The following is a 17,634-nucleotide window of genomic DNA, read 5'->3' on the forward strand; positions in this document are numbered from 1 at the left end:
AATGAGATCACATATTTTGAATGGTGATGTTTAAAAGATATATGTATATGTCTTAGTTGTATACTTTTTAACTGGTTATATTACATTTATATATAGAATACAGATTGCTCATGTTTTCATACATGGTTATTATTGTGTATATTAACAATTTGGTATGTACCCACCATTATGCATACTGTAGTATATGGTATCATAATCAAAATATTGTTGATTTGTTTACTGAATTATTCCTATATGGGTTCATGCCGTAAGTAACCCAAGGGCCATTATTACATGGTGATAATTGATTAAATATATTAAGTTCTGTTTCTTTTTTTCTTTTTTTTTTCTCCAAAGGTATTCCGGATGTATATTTTATCCAACTAATTTTTGACTGCAGTTTAAATTTAATTAGAAAAAAAGAAATGTGTCTCCCTTTTGAGCACATTTTTACAATCTACTTATTTAGTCTCACATTGTTTCAAACTTTTCATTATATGACAATCTAGTTTTAGTGGTTACAACGAGCTTTTCATGTTTTGAAGAGACCTTTGTCTTAATGTTCATGTTCTCCAATGTTTGAAGAATTGTATTAGAATGTTACAAAATGTACAAATGTACAAAAAAGTTTTGAGAAATTATTTTATTTGAATGCTTTCAAATTTTGACAGTTTGCATTTAAAAATGTTTGATTGTTCCTATTCCTGTACTTTTCAGGTGTTTGATGTGAATAACAGTTTGCATATTTCTTTGCCAAGAATCTTTCACATTATTGTAAATAAGGGTAATTTACAAAAAAGAAAAGAAAAAAAAAGAAGTTTAATTATTGTTGATTTATTTGCTGTTGTTATTGAGACAGGTTTTTGAATTGCTTTCAAACCTGTGACAATTCACAACAGTATTTTTGTCCTGTGTAGATGTTTTTTTTTTTTTGACCCGGAAAGTGCCATCTAGTGATTACAAGATTTGTCGGTATTGCATATGATGAAACGGAAATCATCCTTGCAAGCATTAACAGCAATGTGATTGCAAGTTAATTGCAATTATACATATTTTTTTTATTTGTTCTTTATTCCTGTCGTTTTCATTTATAGAGTTGATTGAGAATCCTATTTACATACTTGTAATTATAAATGTTGATATTATATGTTGGTCTTGGTCTAAATAGTGATTGTTATTATATATGATTTCATTACTCCCAATTTTCTCATGCAGGGTCTAAGGTATTGGAAGCACGTAACATTCAGTCTTTTTTTTTTTTTTTTTTTTATTGTACATATTTTTGTGATAGTGAAAACAAACTAGCAGAAGTGGACTTAATGTTGTTCTTGAGAAAACCTGGAAAATTAATTTATATTTTTGATCTTGAAATTTCTTTTACATACACAGCTGTTAAATCAAAATATTTAGGGAAAAGAATGAAGCAGTTGCAATAAACTAGTAATAATTGACCCTGCTGATTTTATTTTACATACAGGTGATTTTATCACAAAATATGTATGTTTGAGGGACCAATATCAAGTAGATTCTATATTGTTTTGTGCTAGTGAGTGTGTGTATAACTGATGCTGAGTGAGGGTGTGAAAAATATATACACATATTATTACACTACAGTATACATTGGTATATATATATTATATATATATATAAATGTGGATAAATAAGTAACCTTTTGTCTTGTATTCGGAGATATTTTCAGACACAATATATATATATATATGGACAACTTTTGAAATTTTTTTTATTTGTGCTCAATTTCTGAATAATGCCTAAACATTAAAGGCAGGTTTAAATTAATATTTATAACATACCTCTAACACTGTAAAATAATTATTATACCTCGCTCTAAAACAATGCTAGTTTGTCATTAATGACATGCAAATAGTTGCCCATCCAAGGAAGTTTTTTGGAAGTCATAATTTAGAAAATGCATTGTTGTAACCTGAGTAAACAAAACTCCAGAAACTCAATTATTAATATACTATGCAGAAAAGAATATTGTATTTAGATTCTTAACATTTTCCTCTCATAATTTCACATAAACTGGGGAAGATAAAATTTGCTAATGAAGAAAAAAATGTTTTATTATATTGTTCTTCACTGAAGATTGCAGCCATATTATTTGATGTGCAGAATGTCTAAATTGTGTCTTTATTTGGTTAGTACAGGGGAAAATATTGAATAGAACAAGTTTGTAAATGACGTTTTCATAAAAATTTTGTCATTCCCAATCAGATGGTTTTTGTCACCCCTACATTATCATTAGATGCAATAAAATTGAAGTTTGTCAAAACATGACAAAAAGAAATTCTTTTCGCTGCAATCTTCAGTGCCATATTGTTTGCCAACTTAAGCCCCAAGGAGATTTTTTTAAATCGTTAATGTTAAATCAAGTGGTTTATAAATATATATATTTTTTATTTGAATGGTATGTTGTACGAAACAGGGGCACTGGAAGAAAGTTATTTACAATGAGTATCGATTATATGTTGAAATGTTACATTCACTTAAATAAATGATGAGGGTTAATCTTACAGAAGAATACCAGTGCAGTTGTACTACAGAAAATTTTAAAAGAAGAAATGAGACTCTTTTCAATTTCTCATTTTACATTCAATTTTAAGGATCTCAAAAAGTGAATCAAAGTAATAACATTAACTGCAATATTCTTGCCATTGTGATTGTTAGTAATTCAACAAATTAGCATAATACTCTTGGGTATGCATTTTTGATCCTGTCTGCATTGCACAAGTCTGTTCTGTTGGAATCTAGAATACCACCTCTGGTACAGACAGAACTGTAAACTTCAAGCATAAAAGATGGTACAAAAAAACTGTCAAAAGAACAGTTGACATTTGGATAAGAACTGTGTATTGCAAACAAATATGTTGCCAAATATTTTCCTAATTTTTATTATATTTTTCTTTATATACACAATATACATGAAATGTTTACATGTTGGATTTTTAAACTGTCTCTCTGATATATTTTTTGTGAATATTGTTTTGGATTCCTGTCAGAGGAAACAATTGGCACCTTGATGCTGCAGTGATCAGTGCTAAGCTCACCAGAAGCAGATACAAAAAGAAAAAAACGTTTGGACTCTTTCAAAAAAATCAATTATAAGATAAAAGTTAATGTTCAGTTGTTGAACTTTGACATCAAACTAGCAGCAGAAAGAAGACTGTCAATAAATTATTCTGATCCCTTTATTGTAACTATTCAAGTAAAGTTTATGAGATAAAATAACAGGATTGATTAGAGCTGCCATGTGTTTATCAGAGGAATCTATGATAGTAAGCATTGCATATCAGATTAGTAAAACTTATATTTGTTCCGATATTAATTTTGAATTGTAGCAAGTTATGCACCAATGTTATAAATAATTACAAATTTAGTGCTTTCCCCCATGTTTTGTAATTATAACGCTTAACATTTTTTTTATACAATGGGTATATATAAAAGACATAAAATGTCACCTTTAGTTTGTTTGTCCCAGTGTTTTTCTTGTTGATAAACTTTCCATTTCATCATAATGCAAGCTGACAATTTTTCTATGTGTTTACTGTAAATGTTGATATTGAGGACAGTTTAAGAGATAATCATTGAACCCTCCATGGATAGGACTCGGGTCCACAGGGAATATCAAAAATTTTTTTTTTTTTTTTTTTTTACAATACAAAGTTTATTGAATAGAAGTGGTGCTCTGCCTTTGAAATATTGTATACTGTTTGCGTATTTTGGCAAATTTTCCCATACCCAGATTTATAATTTTAATTCTTGTTTAGTAACATTTTTGTTTTATTATATATCCCTGTCACTTTTTTCCTTCTCTCTGGCTTTAGTTATGTATATTAAGGTGTTTACATTTAATCCATGTTTAGTCCGACTATGGTCAATCATTTATTTACTATTACATTTTTTCTTTAACAAAACAAGCTATTTTTGTTGAGTAGGCAAGATCACTAATTTGGTTGATTTTTCCCCCCTCCAGTATTTAGTATGGTGTCTATCAGTCATCCGTGTTGCAAGGTCAGATTTTGTGAACAATATTAGGTGTTTCTTTTATTTGGTAATTTTCATCCCCTTTATTATTATTATTTTTGAAATACTTTATTAATTATAATTACACTTTTCATATACAATTATATATAAATAATATTTTGCAATGTTATTTTTTTCTAGTATTCAACCAATATTGATTCCGCGTGGAATAACCGCCATATACATACATAGATATACAAATGTACAGCAATTATTGTATTAAATAAGCCTGATTTTAATTCACAATAGTGGCTAACAAGGGAATCTATCAACAGGTAGCAAAATTTGAATGGTGTAATATTGGTGTTGTCACAATTGAGACCTGCACATACCTGTTTTAGGCATGGTGTAACTAGTGTAAAAGTGTAAAGAAAACATGAAGAGATTTCCATTTTGGAATATTTTGTAATGTTTATTGCCAAATACGGCTGCTTTGTTCTGTTTAACACAATATATAATGCATTCAGGAATTAATGACATGTTTTATTGTAGGGGAATGGTTTATCGTTTTCAAAATCATCCAATATTAGTATTTAAAAAAAAAACTTTAAAAAAAAAAAGAAAAAAAAAAGAAAAAACAAAAATGGGAGAAAAAAAATGTTGAAAAATTACATGTGCTTTTATGTTTTGCCATTCCTAGTTTTTTGTTCAATTTTGTAAATGACTTTGCAATGATATACAAATTAATTCACAAGTCTGGTTATTATTATACATTGATTTTTTGTCAGTTGCACATAATTCCTGGATGGTTGGAGCATATTTTTAGATTGATATATATGCAACTAATACAAGGCTGATTCAGATGTTGCATACTTTAATTTTAACTTGTGCAGGGAGTACCATGTGTTTTTATTAATTTTAACTCACTTTAGTCTGCATTCCTTGATCAAAAAAATTATGAAAGTAATTGTTTACTTCTAAAATTAATATAGTAAGTCCATGTTGATTCATTTTCCTTTTTTGCTTTCTTGTTTGCAAACTTGCCTGAACATGAGGAGTAATTTTTCCAGTTTGGCTCCTTAACAGTAGCTGCACTGAGTAACAACTGACCTGACATAAAATGCAATAAGTTTTCCAGTAGGTTTTCCAGATTCATATGGTTATTTTTGATACTGCATATTTATGAGATGTTAATGTCAAGTCGGCTGTATATAAATATTGCTTTGACAGAGTGTATTTGATATTTGCAACTTTGATATTGATTAAGAGTCTTTTGTTTTGCTTGTCGTCTTGGATAATATTTTTTGGTCTGTTAGCAACAACAGCTAAAAGAGAGCTTAATGACATGGTGCTAACTTCACTGTTCCAGAATGGCTGGATAGAGATTGTGTAAAGTCAGTATGCTTCCCCCTTCCCAAAGGAACAGAAGTTAAACTTTGATTAGTTTGAAGATCTTCAGTCGATTCTTCATTCCACCAAACAAGTTCCATAAAAAGTTATCAGTAAGGAATCTATAGAATTGTTTGGGGCTGATTTAAAACTGAGAACAGATGCTAGATGAGTTTCCAATTCTCAATGGATACGTTAAAACCAGAGCTTGTATGAATTGTTGTATTATTGTTTGGCTCAAAGAGACCTCAACAATGAACAGGGTCTGAAGTTGTCAGAAACATTTTGAACATTTTGGTGGTATATATTGATATTAGGCTGCATAGACCTCATACCTTCTATGGCAGTAGTATGGATACAGCAAGTTTTGGTACTAAAGGAGCAAAACTATATGTCCTTGTTTCTTTCCTAATACCCTAAATCTGATATTCCTGTGAGTCCGCACCTTATTCAGAAAGTCCAGTTTGTGTTGACGGCAATTGGCAAAGAATGGCCATGGAGTTCAATACATCAGTGATTAGAATCCCTTATTTCTTAAATCCAAATTGAAGAATGTTAAAAATACTATTGTTGATCTTGGAATGCAGATGGAGGTATCCCAACTTATTGTGTATTATAATGTAATGTTTTGAAATGTGTCCACGAAGGAGGTTTAAAACTTGACAAGTCGCTTGTTGTAGGATTATGGAAGCAGGTGAACATAATTTTAATCAAACGAAAGGGGCAACTATAAGTTGTGGTATCAACAACGAATTTTTGATTTGTTTTCTTCTCCAATGCCATGACAGGAATGTTTTAGGAATCCAATATATTTGTGATCCCTACTTGTCACATCTTTACTTTTTCTAACAATTCCTTGTACATGTATGTATTCAATATGTAAAGCTTATCTCATGTTAATAGCTAGTTCTCAAAATCTTCACAACCTGTTATCAGATATTATTTTTTAAAGTCCCGTGTAGGTTGGTACTGTGTTTTGTTGTCTGTGATCCAGTTTGGAATGTGTTTTGTTTTCATTTTGTCACCGATTGGAATAACATATCGTCGGTAATATTTAAAAACATTTGTACATTAATCCTTCCAACACCTGCAGTTGGGTTTAAAGTGTTATCTTCACATGACAATGTGTGGAAAATACTACTATCAGTTCAAGGCCACTGCGGCATTATCAAGGACTTGTATGAAAATGCTGGTAAAATTAAACAAAAGCTGAAGGAATTTTAAACTTGAGTTTCAATTTAAAGTTGGGGACATTTATATAGTCCTCTACTGGAGAAGTTAAAAGTAAGGAGAGTGAAATTAAACAAATCAGAATTTGAAAGTAATGCATTTTGAAGGAATTGGCAAGCATGCCTTTCCTTACAGTCCTTGAGAGAAGCCAGGGCTTTGAACAAAACCCTTCTCAGCCAGTTTGCTGTATATACCTTGTATACATAATTACAGGAGTTGTGTACTTATCGACAATGTTTATAGAACCTTTTATTATTGATTACATATCTACATTTGTACAAAAAGTGGGAAACAAAACACTGGGCAAGTTATATACAAATGGTCAGAACTGAGTATCTATGGGTATGGTGATGTATACAAAGGATGCGTGAATCAGCCTTTTCTTTATACATATACTCAGCATTATATTAGTTGTTCTTTTCTGCTTTCCAACCAGAAGGGAATTTTGTGATAGTTTACACAAGTATTGATATATATTATTACTATTTTTGAAAAGAAAAAAATTAACTATAATTTCCTATTGTTTATGTCCAGGAAATTGTATGCAAGTGGAATAAAGGTGTTTCATTCAAGATAGTTGTTGTCTTTTTATTGGCACACTAAGTAGAGGGGATGGCAAGGACAGTCTGTCTGCATGGCTTGCTGTTTTTCTGTCTGTTTTATAAAGTGTAACTTTGTTTACATTGCTGTTATAGTACTGAAGTAATAAAAGTGGATAAACATGGCAAAGGAATTGTTAATGGGGACCAAAAAGGGTTGAAAAGCCTTGAGACTTTGGCTCATGTGAGCTGAAGGCTTGTTTGGGTTTTTTTTGGCCAACGTTTGATGTAATTTCTTGTGATTGCTAGTGATGAAAATAATGGACCACCATTATTAGGGCCCTGTACGAAAGTGTGGGGACCCAATAGAAATTGCGGTGTCCATCCATCAGCACTTTAGATTTCATATGACTACTGGTACTTTATTTCCGTGGGCCGATCAAGCTCAAACTTCATACAATGCTTCCTTATTGAAAGTGCTTGGTGTGGGATTGCTTTTCATTGTCAAAAGTTAAGGTTACTTACTATAAATAGAAAATCAGTTCCCATGAGGAAATTGGTGTTTGCTTTGGCCGATCTAACACAAACTTCATACAGTTCTTCTTATGGAGTGTTTGCTGGGGATTGCTTTACAATTATGAACAAAAGGCCCATGGGCATTAACGGTCACCTGAGGTCTTCAGGTCTATGGACAGTTTAGAACCTGTCCCAGCATTGTGGCAGATAGAACAAAACTGATATATGCATACTTACAAAGCTTTTATTGTTTCTAAGTTTGAAGGCTTATTGGGAGAAGTTGTTTCAACATTTTAAAGATTAAAAAAAAATTGACAGCAGCCATGCACATAGAAAATTTCTGTAGAACTGGTTTTAATTTTGTTTGGTCAGGAGCATCCTGTACTTGAATTTGTGATGAAGCATCCCTAGCTTCAATATGGTATAAATGAAGGAACAAAAGGAATTGCAGTTCAAATACAAAGCATTAATTTATTCATTTAAAACAAAAGTTATAAACCATGCAGCTGGTATCAAAAACATTCAATATTTAAGTGCCAGTGGATGTTGGAAACTTCGTCACAAGTTTATAAAACATTCAATGTACTTTTATATAAATGTCATTATATGACACCTTGGCACCTATTGGTAGTGAATGGATATCTGCTCATTAGAAAAACTGGTATTTACCAAAACAAAACTGATTTATCCATGATAAGCAAATGTCAAGTTTCATTAAGTAAGACAGTTAACCAGTTTATTTATGAAATAAAGGCAGACACACTTGTTTTGTCATCTAACAAGCCCTGACAAAGGCCTTCCATGGCCTACTAATATGTGTAGGACCGTCACAATTACCGTCAATCTGATTAAAATACAGATCTTGATTTACCACTCCAATATTTTCCTTTCATTAAGACGGAAGGTATTGGAATGGTAAATTAAGATCTGTATTTTAATCAAATTAAATTACCATATAATAAAAACAAAACATTAAAATTGTACAGTTCAATGAAGAAAGTTAACACTGGTAAAAAGTAGAACAGGTTTTTGTTCACTCCTACTACCACTGAACATTAATAGTGTAATTTAAACCAGCATTAAAACATGACCAGTCACCAGCATATTATATAGATACAAAGGAGTAGGTTTCCAACAGGAGGTAATATATGTCTATATGAAAAAGATTTTAAATATATATCTATAAAACATTAGTTGAAGTTCTGTAATTTACTTGTTGATGGATGAATATAAGTAACTTTCATTTAATAACAGAATACGCTTTGTGAAGCGGATTACTATTTCTAGATGACACAAAGCATTTCTACCTATTCATCATTTTTGTTGTAGGGTCAGTGTAAGTAATTAAACATGTAAAACCTGCCCTCAAGGACACCTGTTTGTAATTGTGATAATTTGTTTCGATTCCAAATATAATACCATTTATAGTAATTGATCCTCCCTAAAAATGCTACCTACCAGTAAAGGCCACTTTTCTCCATGACTGGCCTTCATAAACAAGATAAACTGCTTATGTAGCAATGTTATTGGACAAAGCTAATGAATCAGCATTCATGTAAAATTTCATGTACGTGTATCTATCAGGTAACTGAATGAATTGGAATATCAATATCTCATACACAGAAGTATCAGATTAGTTATTTAATGAGAAAATAATCCAATGGATATGCTAGTCTTACAACAAATTATCTAAAACTGTCCTAGTTTCCCACTATATGTGGTATGTTTCAGTGACTTCTTTACAGAATCTCATACTAACCTTCTACCACTATATTTTATAAAAACAATTTGGGTTCATGAATAATGAAACTGCAACTTAATTCTGTATTTCATGACATATAAAAGTATTGAGTACTTCTTCCTGGTCATAGTTCTGACATATTAAGGCGCTTTCACACAAGCAGTTGAAACGGCTAAACCTGCAAGAAAAACACCAGGTACAGATCAGGAAGGAGGCCGGACTGCGAAATATTTGGCTTGTGTAGTCTGAGGGTCCAGCCATACCTGTCTGAAACTAACTTGCTGAATATCATTAGTTTTCAGAATTTCTGCTTAAAAAGTAAGGTTGGTGCACTCACATATTTTTGAGAGCATTGTGTTATAAAGTATGAATGAAATGGATGGTGTCTTAATTTCAGTTAATTGATTTATGCTTGAAAGGAAATTCCAAAACTGCATTTTGAGCTTTTACATGACCAAATCTGATCACTCATACAGCACAAGAAGGATTTGAAAGAATTTGTAAAATTCCCCCTTTTAGGCCCTAACCCTCAGACACATCATTTATACTGAAGGTTCCCTTTCCCAAAGGATGTTACTGACTAAATTTGATCAAATTCCTTCTAGTTGTTTATGATTAACATAATGTACTTCTTTGTAGGAAAAACTGATGGAATGACAGTCGTACAAACTGTGATATTGCATAAGCTCAATATTCTTTTGGACAATGTAGGCTAAAAAAGGCAATATCCAAGGACTAACAGTGGAGATAACAAATAGATTTGTATTAAAATATTTGGTGATAAAATGAAATGCAAAAACATTTAGAAATTTCACAGGTGTCAGGATTTGCCTCCCCTGCTGCTTTCATTGTTTTCTTCAGAAGTCTGGGATGAAAGACTCTTCTGGGCTGCAATTTTTGCTTGCTGTGTCTGCAGAAAGTGCATAACCTCTGGGGATCTCATCAAATCCTACAATTTGATAAATACAGGTACATATTAAGTAATACTGCTACAGTATAGATCAAGGTAACTTCTTTACGCAATCTTTTTTGGGCTGCATCAAAGGAACTTTAAAGTCAAAAACCAAGATTCTAGTTCTTTGGCTATAGGACCCCCCTACCCCCTGCTACTGTAGAGGATCGCCTGCACCTTTTTGGTAGGTCAGTTAGATCGTCATGTCAAATCTACATTTTCCCACCTGTTGGAATTGGATCCTTGCTCCACTGACCGAAAAGAGGCCTGAAAAATCCGACCCCAAATAACCCAAGACTTCTCCAGACAAATCTGTTACAAGTTCTTTTCTCAGAGTAAGAAGGATTTAAGATTTGCCTCTTTCTCATTTTGGACCCAGCCTCTCTGCCCCAAGGAGGTGTCAAGTCCTCTATTAATACAAAATGGTCTTTTTACCCAAGGGTGCTCCAGGGTTAGAATCACCTTTTCTGTAGAGAAGAAGAAAGGATTCGACTCTATTTCTCCTTATTGACCTGCTTCTTTGGACCAAGCAGAGCAAGTTCTCTGTGTTAAATTAATTCTCTTCACACAAGGACGATGCGTCTTACTGATTTTTGTAAAATATCTAAATCGCAGAGAAAAAATGTTTAAGATACACTCATATTTCCTCTAATTGGTCCTGTTTTTCTACGCTTAATTAAATTACAGATGAATGAACCACCGTAGGAAAGACATACCAGGTAAGCAAACTTTTCCTTTGAACCAGATAAACTAATAAAGTATGTACACATTAGCAAATATTTCTACAGGGAATCAAAATCTCACAAATCCTATAACACTTGCCAGTAAATGTGGATCCCAATGTGAGGAAGTGCTTTCCTGTTTACTGATAAAGACAGAGTAGCATGAAATCTAATCTCAGTGAACTAGCAGTAAGCAGGACAAACATAAAATATTAATCAAAGTAAACAACTATAGAGTATATATTAGGTCTGATCTTTGAAGAAGATTAAAATAATTCATAAGGCCAATGATACAGAATGTCCCAGTGTAGTGGTATTGTCATAAAGGAAACATTACACTAGTGTCTGAACAAAACACAGCTCCACTTATTACCCAATATAGACACATGGTATCTTATTGAACTGATCTTTTGATGATGTTGAGAGTGACTTAACTTCACCACACAGCACATTTTCTGTGTGTGATGCAGTTCAAGCTCCATCATGACATACCTAACAGTCATAATTGAGGCCTAAACAAGACTTTATATGAAATTTTGCTGTATTCTGACCTTTGCCTCAGTAAGGAAAGTTATAATAACTTAGTGGTGGCAAAGTATGCTTCATTTTTCATTCAAATAAAACCTACAGAAAGGACAAAATCCCATGTCAGAAACAGATATCATTCAAAATGGTGATATTATCACAGTATTTTCCTTCAACATCTTTTATGAACAAAAAAAAATATCTTTTGAGCAAACCCTAGATATCAGTACCAGGTATGACATAATGTGTTTTTATTTTAATGTCTCACCATCTTTTTATCAGAGAGCACATCATCTAGAAGACTTGGTCGCAGACCTAACTCTCCACCTACACTAAAACACTCAGTCGACCCTGATGATTGGGAACCATCTACTTTGCCAGGTGACATGGATGGTAACATTGCATTCTCTACTCTCCCATGCTGAAACAGAGATGTTTGTAAGGAAATAAGTTACCAAATTCTACATGAATGTAAAAGGAAACAGCAATGCATGGTACTAAATTCCCTCCCTCCCCGCCCCACATAGTTAAAACAATATCTATCTAAACATAGACAATGAAAGAAAATCTTCAAGAGAGAATGAATTAACAGAAACATCTTTTTCTATTTAGAACTAATTTCCCATATATCTCCACCAAACATGCAAATCATCATTGCAATTTTCAGGCAAAAAATTAGGGAATAGAACATTTGTAATAATGAATAATGAATTTCATTTTTAACAGGAGATGAAGCTGAGAGTTAAAACGACAAAATTCATTGCCTCATCTCCAGTATATGCATAAAAACAAACATACTATCCCCATTCTAAAATAATATGTGATAAAAGTGATGTAAACATCGCAATATCGAAATTCAACTACAGTAAAGGTTATCGCCATGGATTCAGATATTTCTGACAAACTCACCTGACGTGGAGAAAAGTGAATAAGAATACGTCACAAAAACATCATTATCATACTCTCCACTAAACATTTCGATGACACATTTTAGCATGTCATTGTAATAAATTTCTCCGATGTTGATAACCTGCCTGGTCTCCATCTTTAGGCTAGTATCAGCATTCATGAATATTGGGGAGGAGATCAAAAAAAATATCCAAACAAATGATTAAAAACATGTTCCATAACTATTATTTTAGAATAAAGATTTAATCAAATATCAACCTTTGCCTTTAACAGCTCTTTTCCAGGGTTATCTTTCCTGAAATCCACAGAGAATCCACCGCTCCCTCCGAAATCAATATGGCCAGTGTCCATAGTTACACTTTGGGAATCTTCTTGTGTCGAGTGATCTGTATCCATTTCCATAACAATAATAAATATATAAAAACACAGTAGGATCCAAAGTATACAGGTATACCAGGTAAAAACCAAGGTAAAATAGTAGTCTAGTGAGATCTGGAACAGTGCTCAGAGTCCACAACACCTGTCAGTCCATCTATTAGTGTAAGTCTACCACATCTGTTAGCACCATCTCACTAGGAATGTCTTGGAATCTGAAAATAAATAAAAGAAACCTACTATGTATCTAGAGCTAAGCATTCCATCAAGTCTTAAAGCACACAAATTTTCCGGGAAACTGGCTGCTCTGACAGTCACCTGAGATAAGCAATATTGAAAATAAAGGTTAAAGGGTAAGTAGCTTTAAATTGTTATGAAAAAGAAACAGTGACATCGATGATAGAAAGCCAGTGTCAATACCTGTAAACCATTGGAAATTAAACGCTCTAAAGATTGTAGTAATTCCCCAGAGAGAAATGTGAGACAACCCATTTTGGTTAAGTACCTTTATGACACTCTCATCCATGAAGAGCATTTGATTCTACCTTATGTGGGTGTTGAGAAGATCTTTTAAATCTAGGTCAATTTGACCTCTTTTGGCCCTGCCCATTAGCACCTGGGGATCAGCCAGGATCAATATGGGCATACCATCAAGCCATCATCCTTTGCTTATAATTCTAACCAAGTTTGAAATATTTCCAAAGAAAATTAAACAAATTATGCTTTAAAATCTATTTTTGGCTATATAAGCTATATTAAACTGTACCTCCTTACGACAGGGAAATGTGAGACCATCGGGCCATGAAATTCACAGTTTTGGTAAAGCATCTTAAGACACTTCCATCTACTAAGAGGATTTGACTCTACCAGATCAGAGTGTTGAGAAGAATTTTTTTTTTAAATTTGAGTCATTTTGGCCCTGCCCCTCAGATCCCTATTGGGGTGGGTGACCATATAATTCCCTGTTTTGGTTCATCTTAAGCCAGGAAATGTTTCAGCAAAATTTCATTGAAATTGGTTCAGGGTTTTTGAGAAGAAGTTGAAAATGTTAAATGTTTACAGATGCACAACACCAGACAAAGGTGATTACAATAGGTCACCATGAGACTTTGTCTCAGGTGACCTAACAATATGAACATTGGAGTAATGGCCTGTTTTATCTTTCAGATCACATCATCTGTTCAGTAAAATTTAATGTCAATTTAATTCTTACTTCTTTCTTCCCCTTTTGGAGCCCCACCCCTAAGTCCCTAGTCTCCAATCAACTTTCTGATTTTAAGAAATGATTCTCCACTCTCCATGATGTTTCAGAATAAATTTAATTCAAATCCATTTGAACATTAAGAGCAAAATATTGACTAACTTTCCCATTTTGGGCCCCACCCACAGGTCCCTTGCGGTTGAATCAACTCTCTGAATTTCAGAAATGATAAGTCACATATGATAATGTTTCAGACAAAATTTGGTTGAAATCTATTCAGGCATTAAATAGGAGTAGCGTTTTGAAGCAAAATATTGTCTAATTTCCTCTTTTGAGACTCTGCCTCTGAGATCCTAGGGTTCAAATCAAATTTTGAATTCAAGAAATAATTCCCCAAGCTCAATGATGTTGCACATCAAATTTGGTTAATAAGAAGGAATGGCATTTTGAATCAAAATATTGACGAACTTCTCCTTTTGGAACCTTGCTCTTAGTCCCTAGGGTCCAATCATTTTTCGGAATTTAAGAAATGATTCTCTACTATCTATGATGTTTCAGAATAAATATGGTTCAAATCCATTCAAGCATTACGAAAGAGTAGCATTTTGAGACAAAATATTGACAAACTTTCTCATTTTGGCCCCACTCGCAGGTCCCTCAGAGTTGAATCAACTTTCTGAATTTCAGAAATAATAAGTGACATATGATGATGTTTCAGACAAATTTTGGTTGAAATATATCCAGGCATTAAGAAGAAGTGGAGTTTTGAAGCAAAATATTGTTTAATTTCCCGTTTTAGGACTCTAATACCAAGATATCCTAAGGGACGAATCAAATCTCTGAATTTAAGACAGAATTGCCTACCCTAACTGACAAATCAGGCCCATGCTTGTTGAAACCTGACCAGGCAAAAAGAAAGAATAGAGTTTTAAAGCTAATTTCAGCACTTTCCCCTTTCGGGCCCCATCCCTCAACACATAGGGGCTATATCAAAAATTCTGAATTGAACAAATGATAACCTTCACCCAAGGTATGAAAGAGGAGTAGGGTTTTAAAGAGAAAGTTTACGCAAGGCAGACGAAGAACAAGGCACAATGACCATAGGCCATCTTGACACTTCAGGTTAGATGATCTAAAAAGTGATTCAATTTGGATGTTATTATGATTTAGGCCCTTCATTAAAAAAAAATTAAAAATATCATAAAAAAACCCAGTAAAATGCACTTAAAACCAGGATATTGCTTATTGAAGGTAAACTAAGATTTTGAGTGGACATTTTTAAGGTATTTTCTTTTCAAATACTAGAATTCCATAAAGCTAAACAAAAAAATATGGATTACAATTTTGCTCTGTTTTTAATTATGACCTATGATTTAGCTTTACCAAGGGACCTACACCTTCTCCAGTTATATTTTAGGGACTGCTACCACCTCCTCTCTCACCATTACTTACTCTGAGGTCTACAGATTATACAAGGGACCTACACCTTCTCAAGCTCTACTTTAGGGACTGCTACCACCTCCTCTCTCACCATTACTTACCAGTCTCTGAGGTCTACAGATTATACAAGGGACCTACACCTTCTCAAGCTCTAAAGTAGGGACTGCTACCACCTCCTCTCTCACCATTACTTACCAGTCTCTGAGGTCTACAGACTATACAAGGGACCTACACCTTCTCAAGCTCTAAAGTAGGGACTGCTACCACCTCCTCTCTCACCATTACTTACCAGTCTCTGAGGTCTACAGATTATACAAGGGACCTACACCTTCTCAAGCTCTACTTTAGGGACTGCTACCACCTCCTCTCCTGCCATGAAGTCCTCCTGTTGAATTTATTTGATCATTATTCAAGTTAATATGTAAATCTGAGGTAAATGCAATATATCAGAACATATGTTTTATATGCAATTTCCATAATTTCGCAACATAGTCCCAGATTCATGAAAGAAACTTTATATTTTACAGGAAGTACCATCAACTTAAACTGCTCCTGTTAATCCATCAAACTGGCATCAAATCCTTGCTACATAAACAACTAGAAGTTTCTAAATTGATAAACTTCAGATCAGGAATATTTGTAAAACTGAGGCCAGCACTATAATGGTTACTTAAAACCTTGAAATGAAATGAAATTTCATGCTATGTCATTAAAGAACCTTCAGTTGCTCAGATTTAAGTTTTGACCTTTAATACTGGAAGACTAATGACATTTGACCTCTGCTTGTGAATACTGACACAATGTTAAATTTACAGTCGGTAACCTAGATCAAAACAATTATTCTTAAGCAAAGGTATTAAATAAGTGCTGATAAAAATATTCAAGTAAAAATTTATTGATGTTCAATTTAGCATGTCCGAATCATAGGCTGTGACATTGATCTTTGCAACTACTGTTACTGACTCTAATGCTTTTATGAAATGTACATGAATATTATTTTGGTTATAAATATTTTTGCATATCATGAGACTGTGAGTGGGTCTTACCACATCATAAATCACTTTGAGCATCAGTGAACAACTGGGACATGTAGCGACTTCTTCACCGTTTTCTAGGTCTTCCTACAAATGAACAGCACATCGATATTAAGCATATCTATATATTTATGTGTATTCCGACCGTTAGTAGTTAAATAATAGATAAGCCTCTATTGCTGGAGTCTGCAATTTTAGTACTTCTACTTCTACTTCTAAATGATAATGACCAACTTCAACAAGTTGAAGATAATGTCATGAGAGAGAAGGAGATTTACCTTAAAGAAAAAGAAAGAATATATGTATATAGATATTTCAATTTAAGGGTACAGTGAGCGGAGAGAAGTTTTGAAGGATTCAGTGGTAAGACAGGATGAGATGATATCTGATGGGATCTTATTCCACGCAGTATGTAAGTAGTAAGTTTGAGTGCAAGGTTTGCCGACTTAATATCATAAATGAGATGACATCTTCTACTGCACGAATAATGGACAGTTCTGACAGATAGAAAGGTAATATACATGATGTAATACCACTTAAAACATCCGTCAAAACAGGTGACCACAGGAGGAGCTAAATTGCAAAGTGAAGTAAAAATTAGACGCCATAAGTACCTTGGTTATTTCGAATCGATCTCCACATGGACATGGATAGTAGTAGGTTTCATTGTCTTCGTCGTATTCGAAATCTTCTATCTCTATTTCATCGTGATATATCGACATGGCCTGCGAGACTAAACGTTAAGACCTACATACGCTATTGCAATCCACATGTGGTGTGATGACATAACTACAGCATCTTTTGACTAGCGACAGTTTCGTATTTAAAACCGGATGTACGAGACTTTAAATGTTTGACGCTTGCTTTTGTAAATCGTGAAAATCTCTTACAAAACAATCACCATACTGTAAAGTTACCAAAATGCTACTCAAACTAACAAACTACTGACAAATTATCAACCATCTAGATTTTCTTTTCTTTATGAATTTTGTTAAGCAAAAGGTCTCTATATGTAAGTTCGCGTTCGACGCTCAGCTGTGATAGAAATATTTGCTTTATCTTATATAGATATATATATTTTACATCCCATAGCTTTTT

At 33.2% G+C, this 17,634-nt stretch overlaps 1 protein-coding gene across 1 annotated transcript; it reads right to left on the reverse strand.

The window, feature by feature from the left end:
- Window positions 1-8,088: 8,088 nt before the first annotated feature.
- LOC132560278 (uncharacterized) lies at window positions 8,089-15,683 on the reverse strand. The gene is made up of 4 exons (XM_060224940.1): window positions 15,604-15,683; window positions 12,745-13,076; window positions 11,846-11,998; window positions 8,089-10,327 (listed from the first exon to the last, which is right to left on the reverse strand). Exons 2-4 carry the CDS (start codon window positions 12,886-12,888, stop codon window positions 10,199-10,201), a joined length of 426 nt encoding a protein of 141 aa, XP_060080923.1. The 5' UTR covers window positions 12,889-13,076; window positions 15,604-15,683; the 3' UTR covers window positions 8,089-10,198.
- Window positions 15,684-17,634: the final 1,951 nt, after the last annotated feature.

The sequence above is a fragment of the Ylistrum balloti genome, unplaced genomic scaffold, assembly GCF_031769215.1.
Source record: "Ylistrum balloti isolate Yb309-2 unplaced genomic scaffold, AGI_CSIRO_Ybal_v1 Utg371040, whole genome shotgun sequence".
In the NCBI taxonomy this organism is placed as follows: domain Eukaryota; kingdom Metazoa; phylum Mollusca; class Bivalvia; order Pectinida; family Pectinidae; genus Ylistrum; species Ylistrum balloti.

Coding starts and splice junctions, on each gene's coding strand:
- LOC132560278 (XM_060224940.1), bottom strand. CDS start 12,888: ATGGAAATGGATACAGATCACTCGACACAAGAAGATTCCCAAAGTGTA. Junction 11,999..12,744: donor AAGAGCTGTTAAAGGCAAAG/GTTGATATTTGA, acceptor TCTCTGTTTCAG/CATGGGAGAGTAGAGAATGC. Junction 10,328..11,845: donor TGCTCTCTGATAAAAAGATG/GTGAGACATTAA, acceptor ATCAAATTGTAG/GATTTGATGAGATCCCCAGA.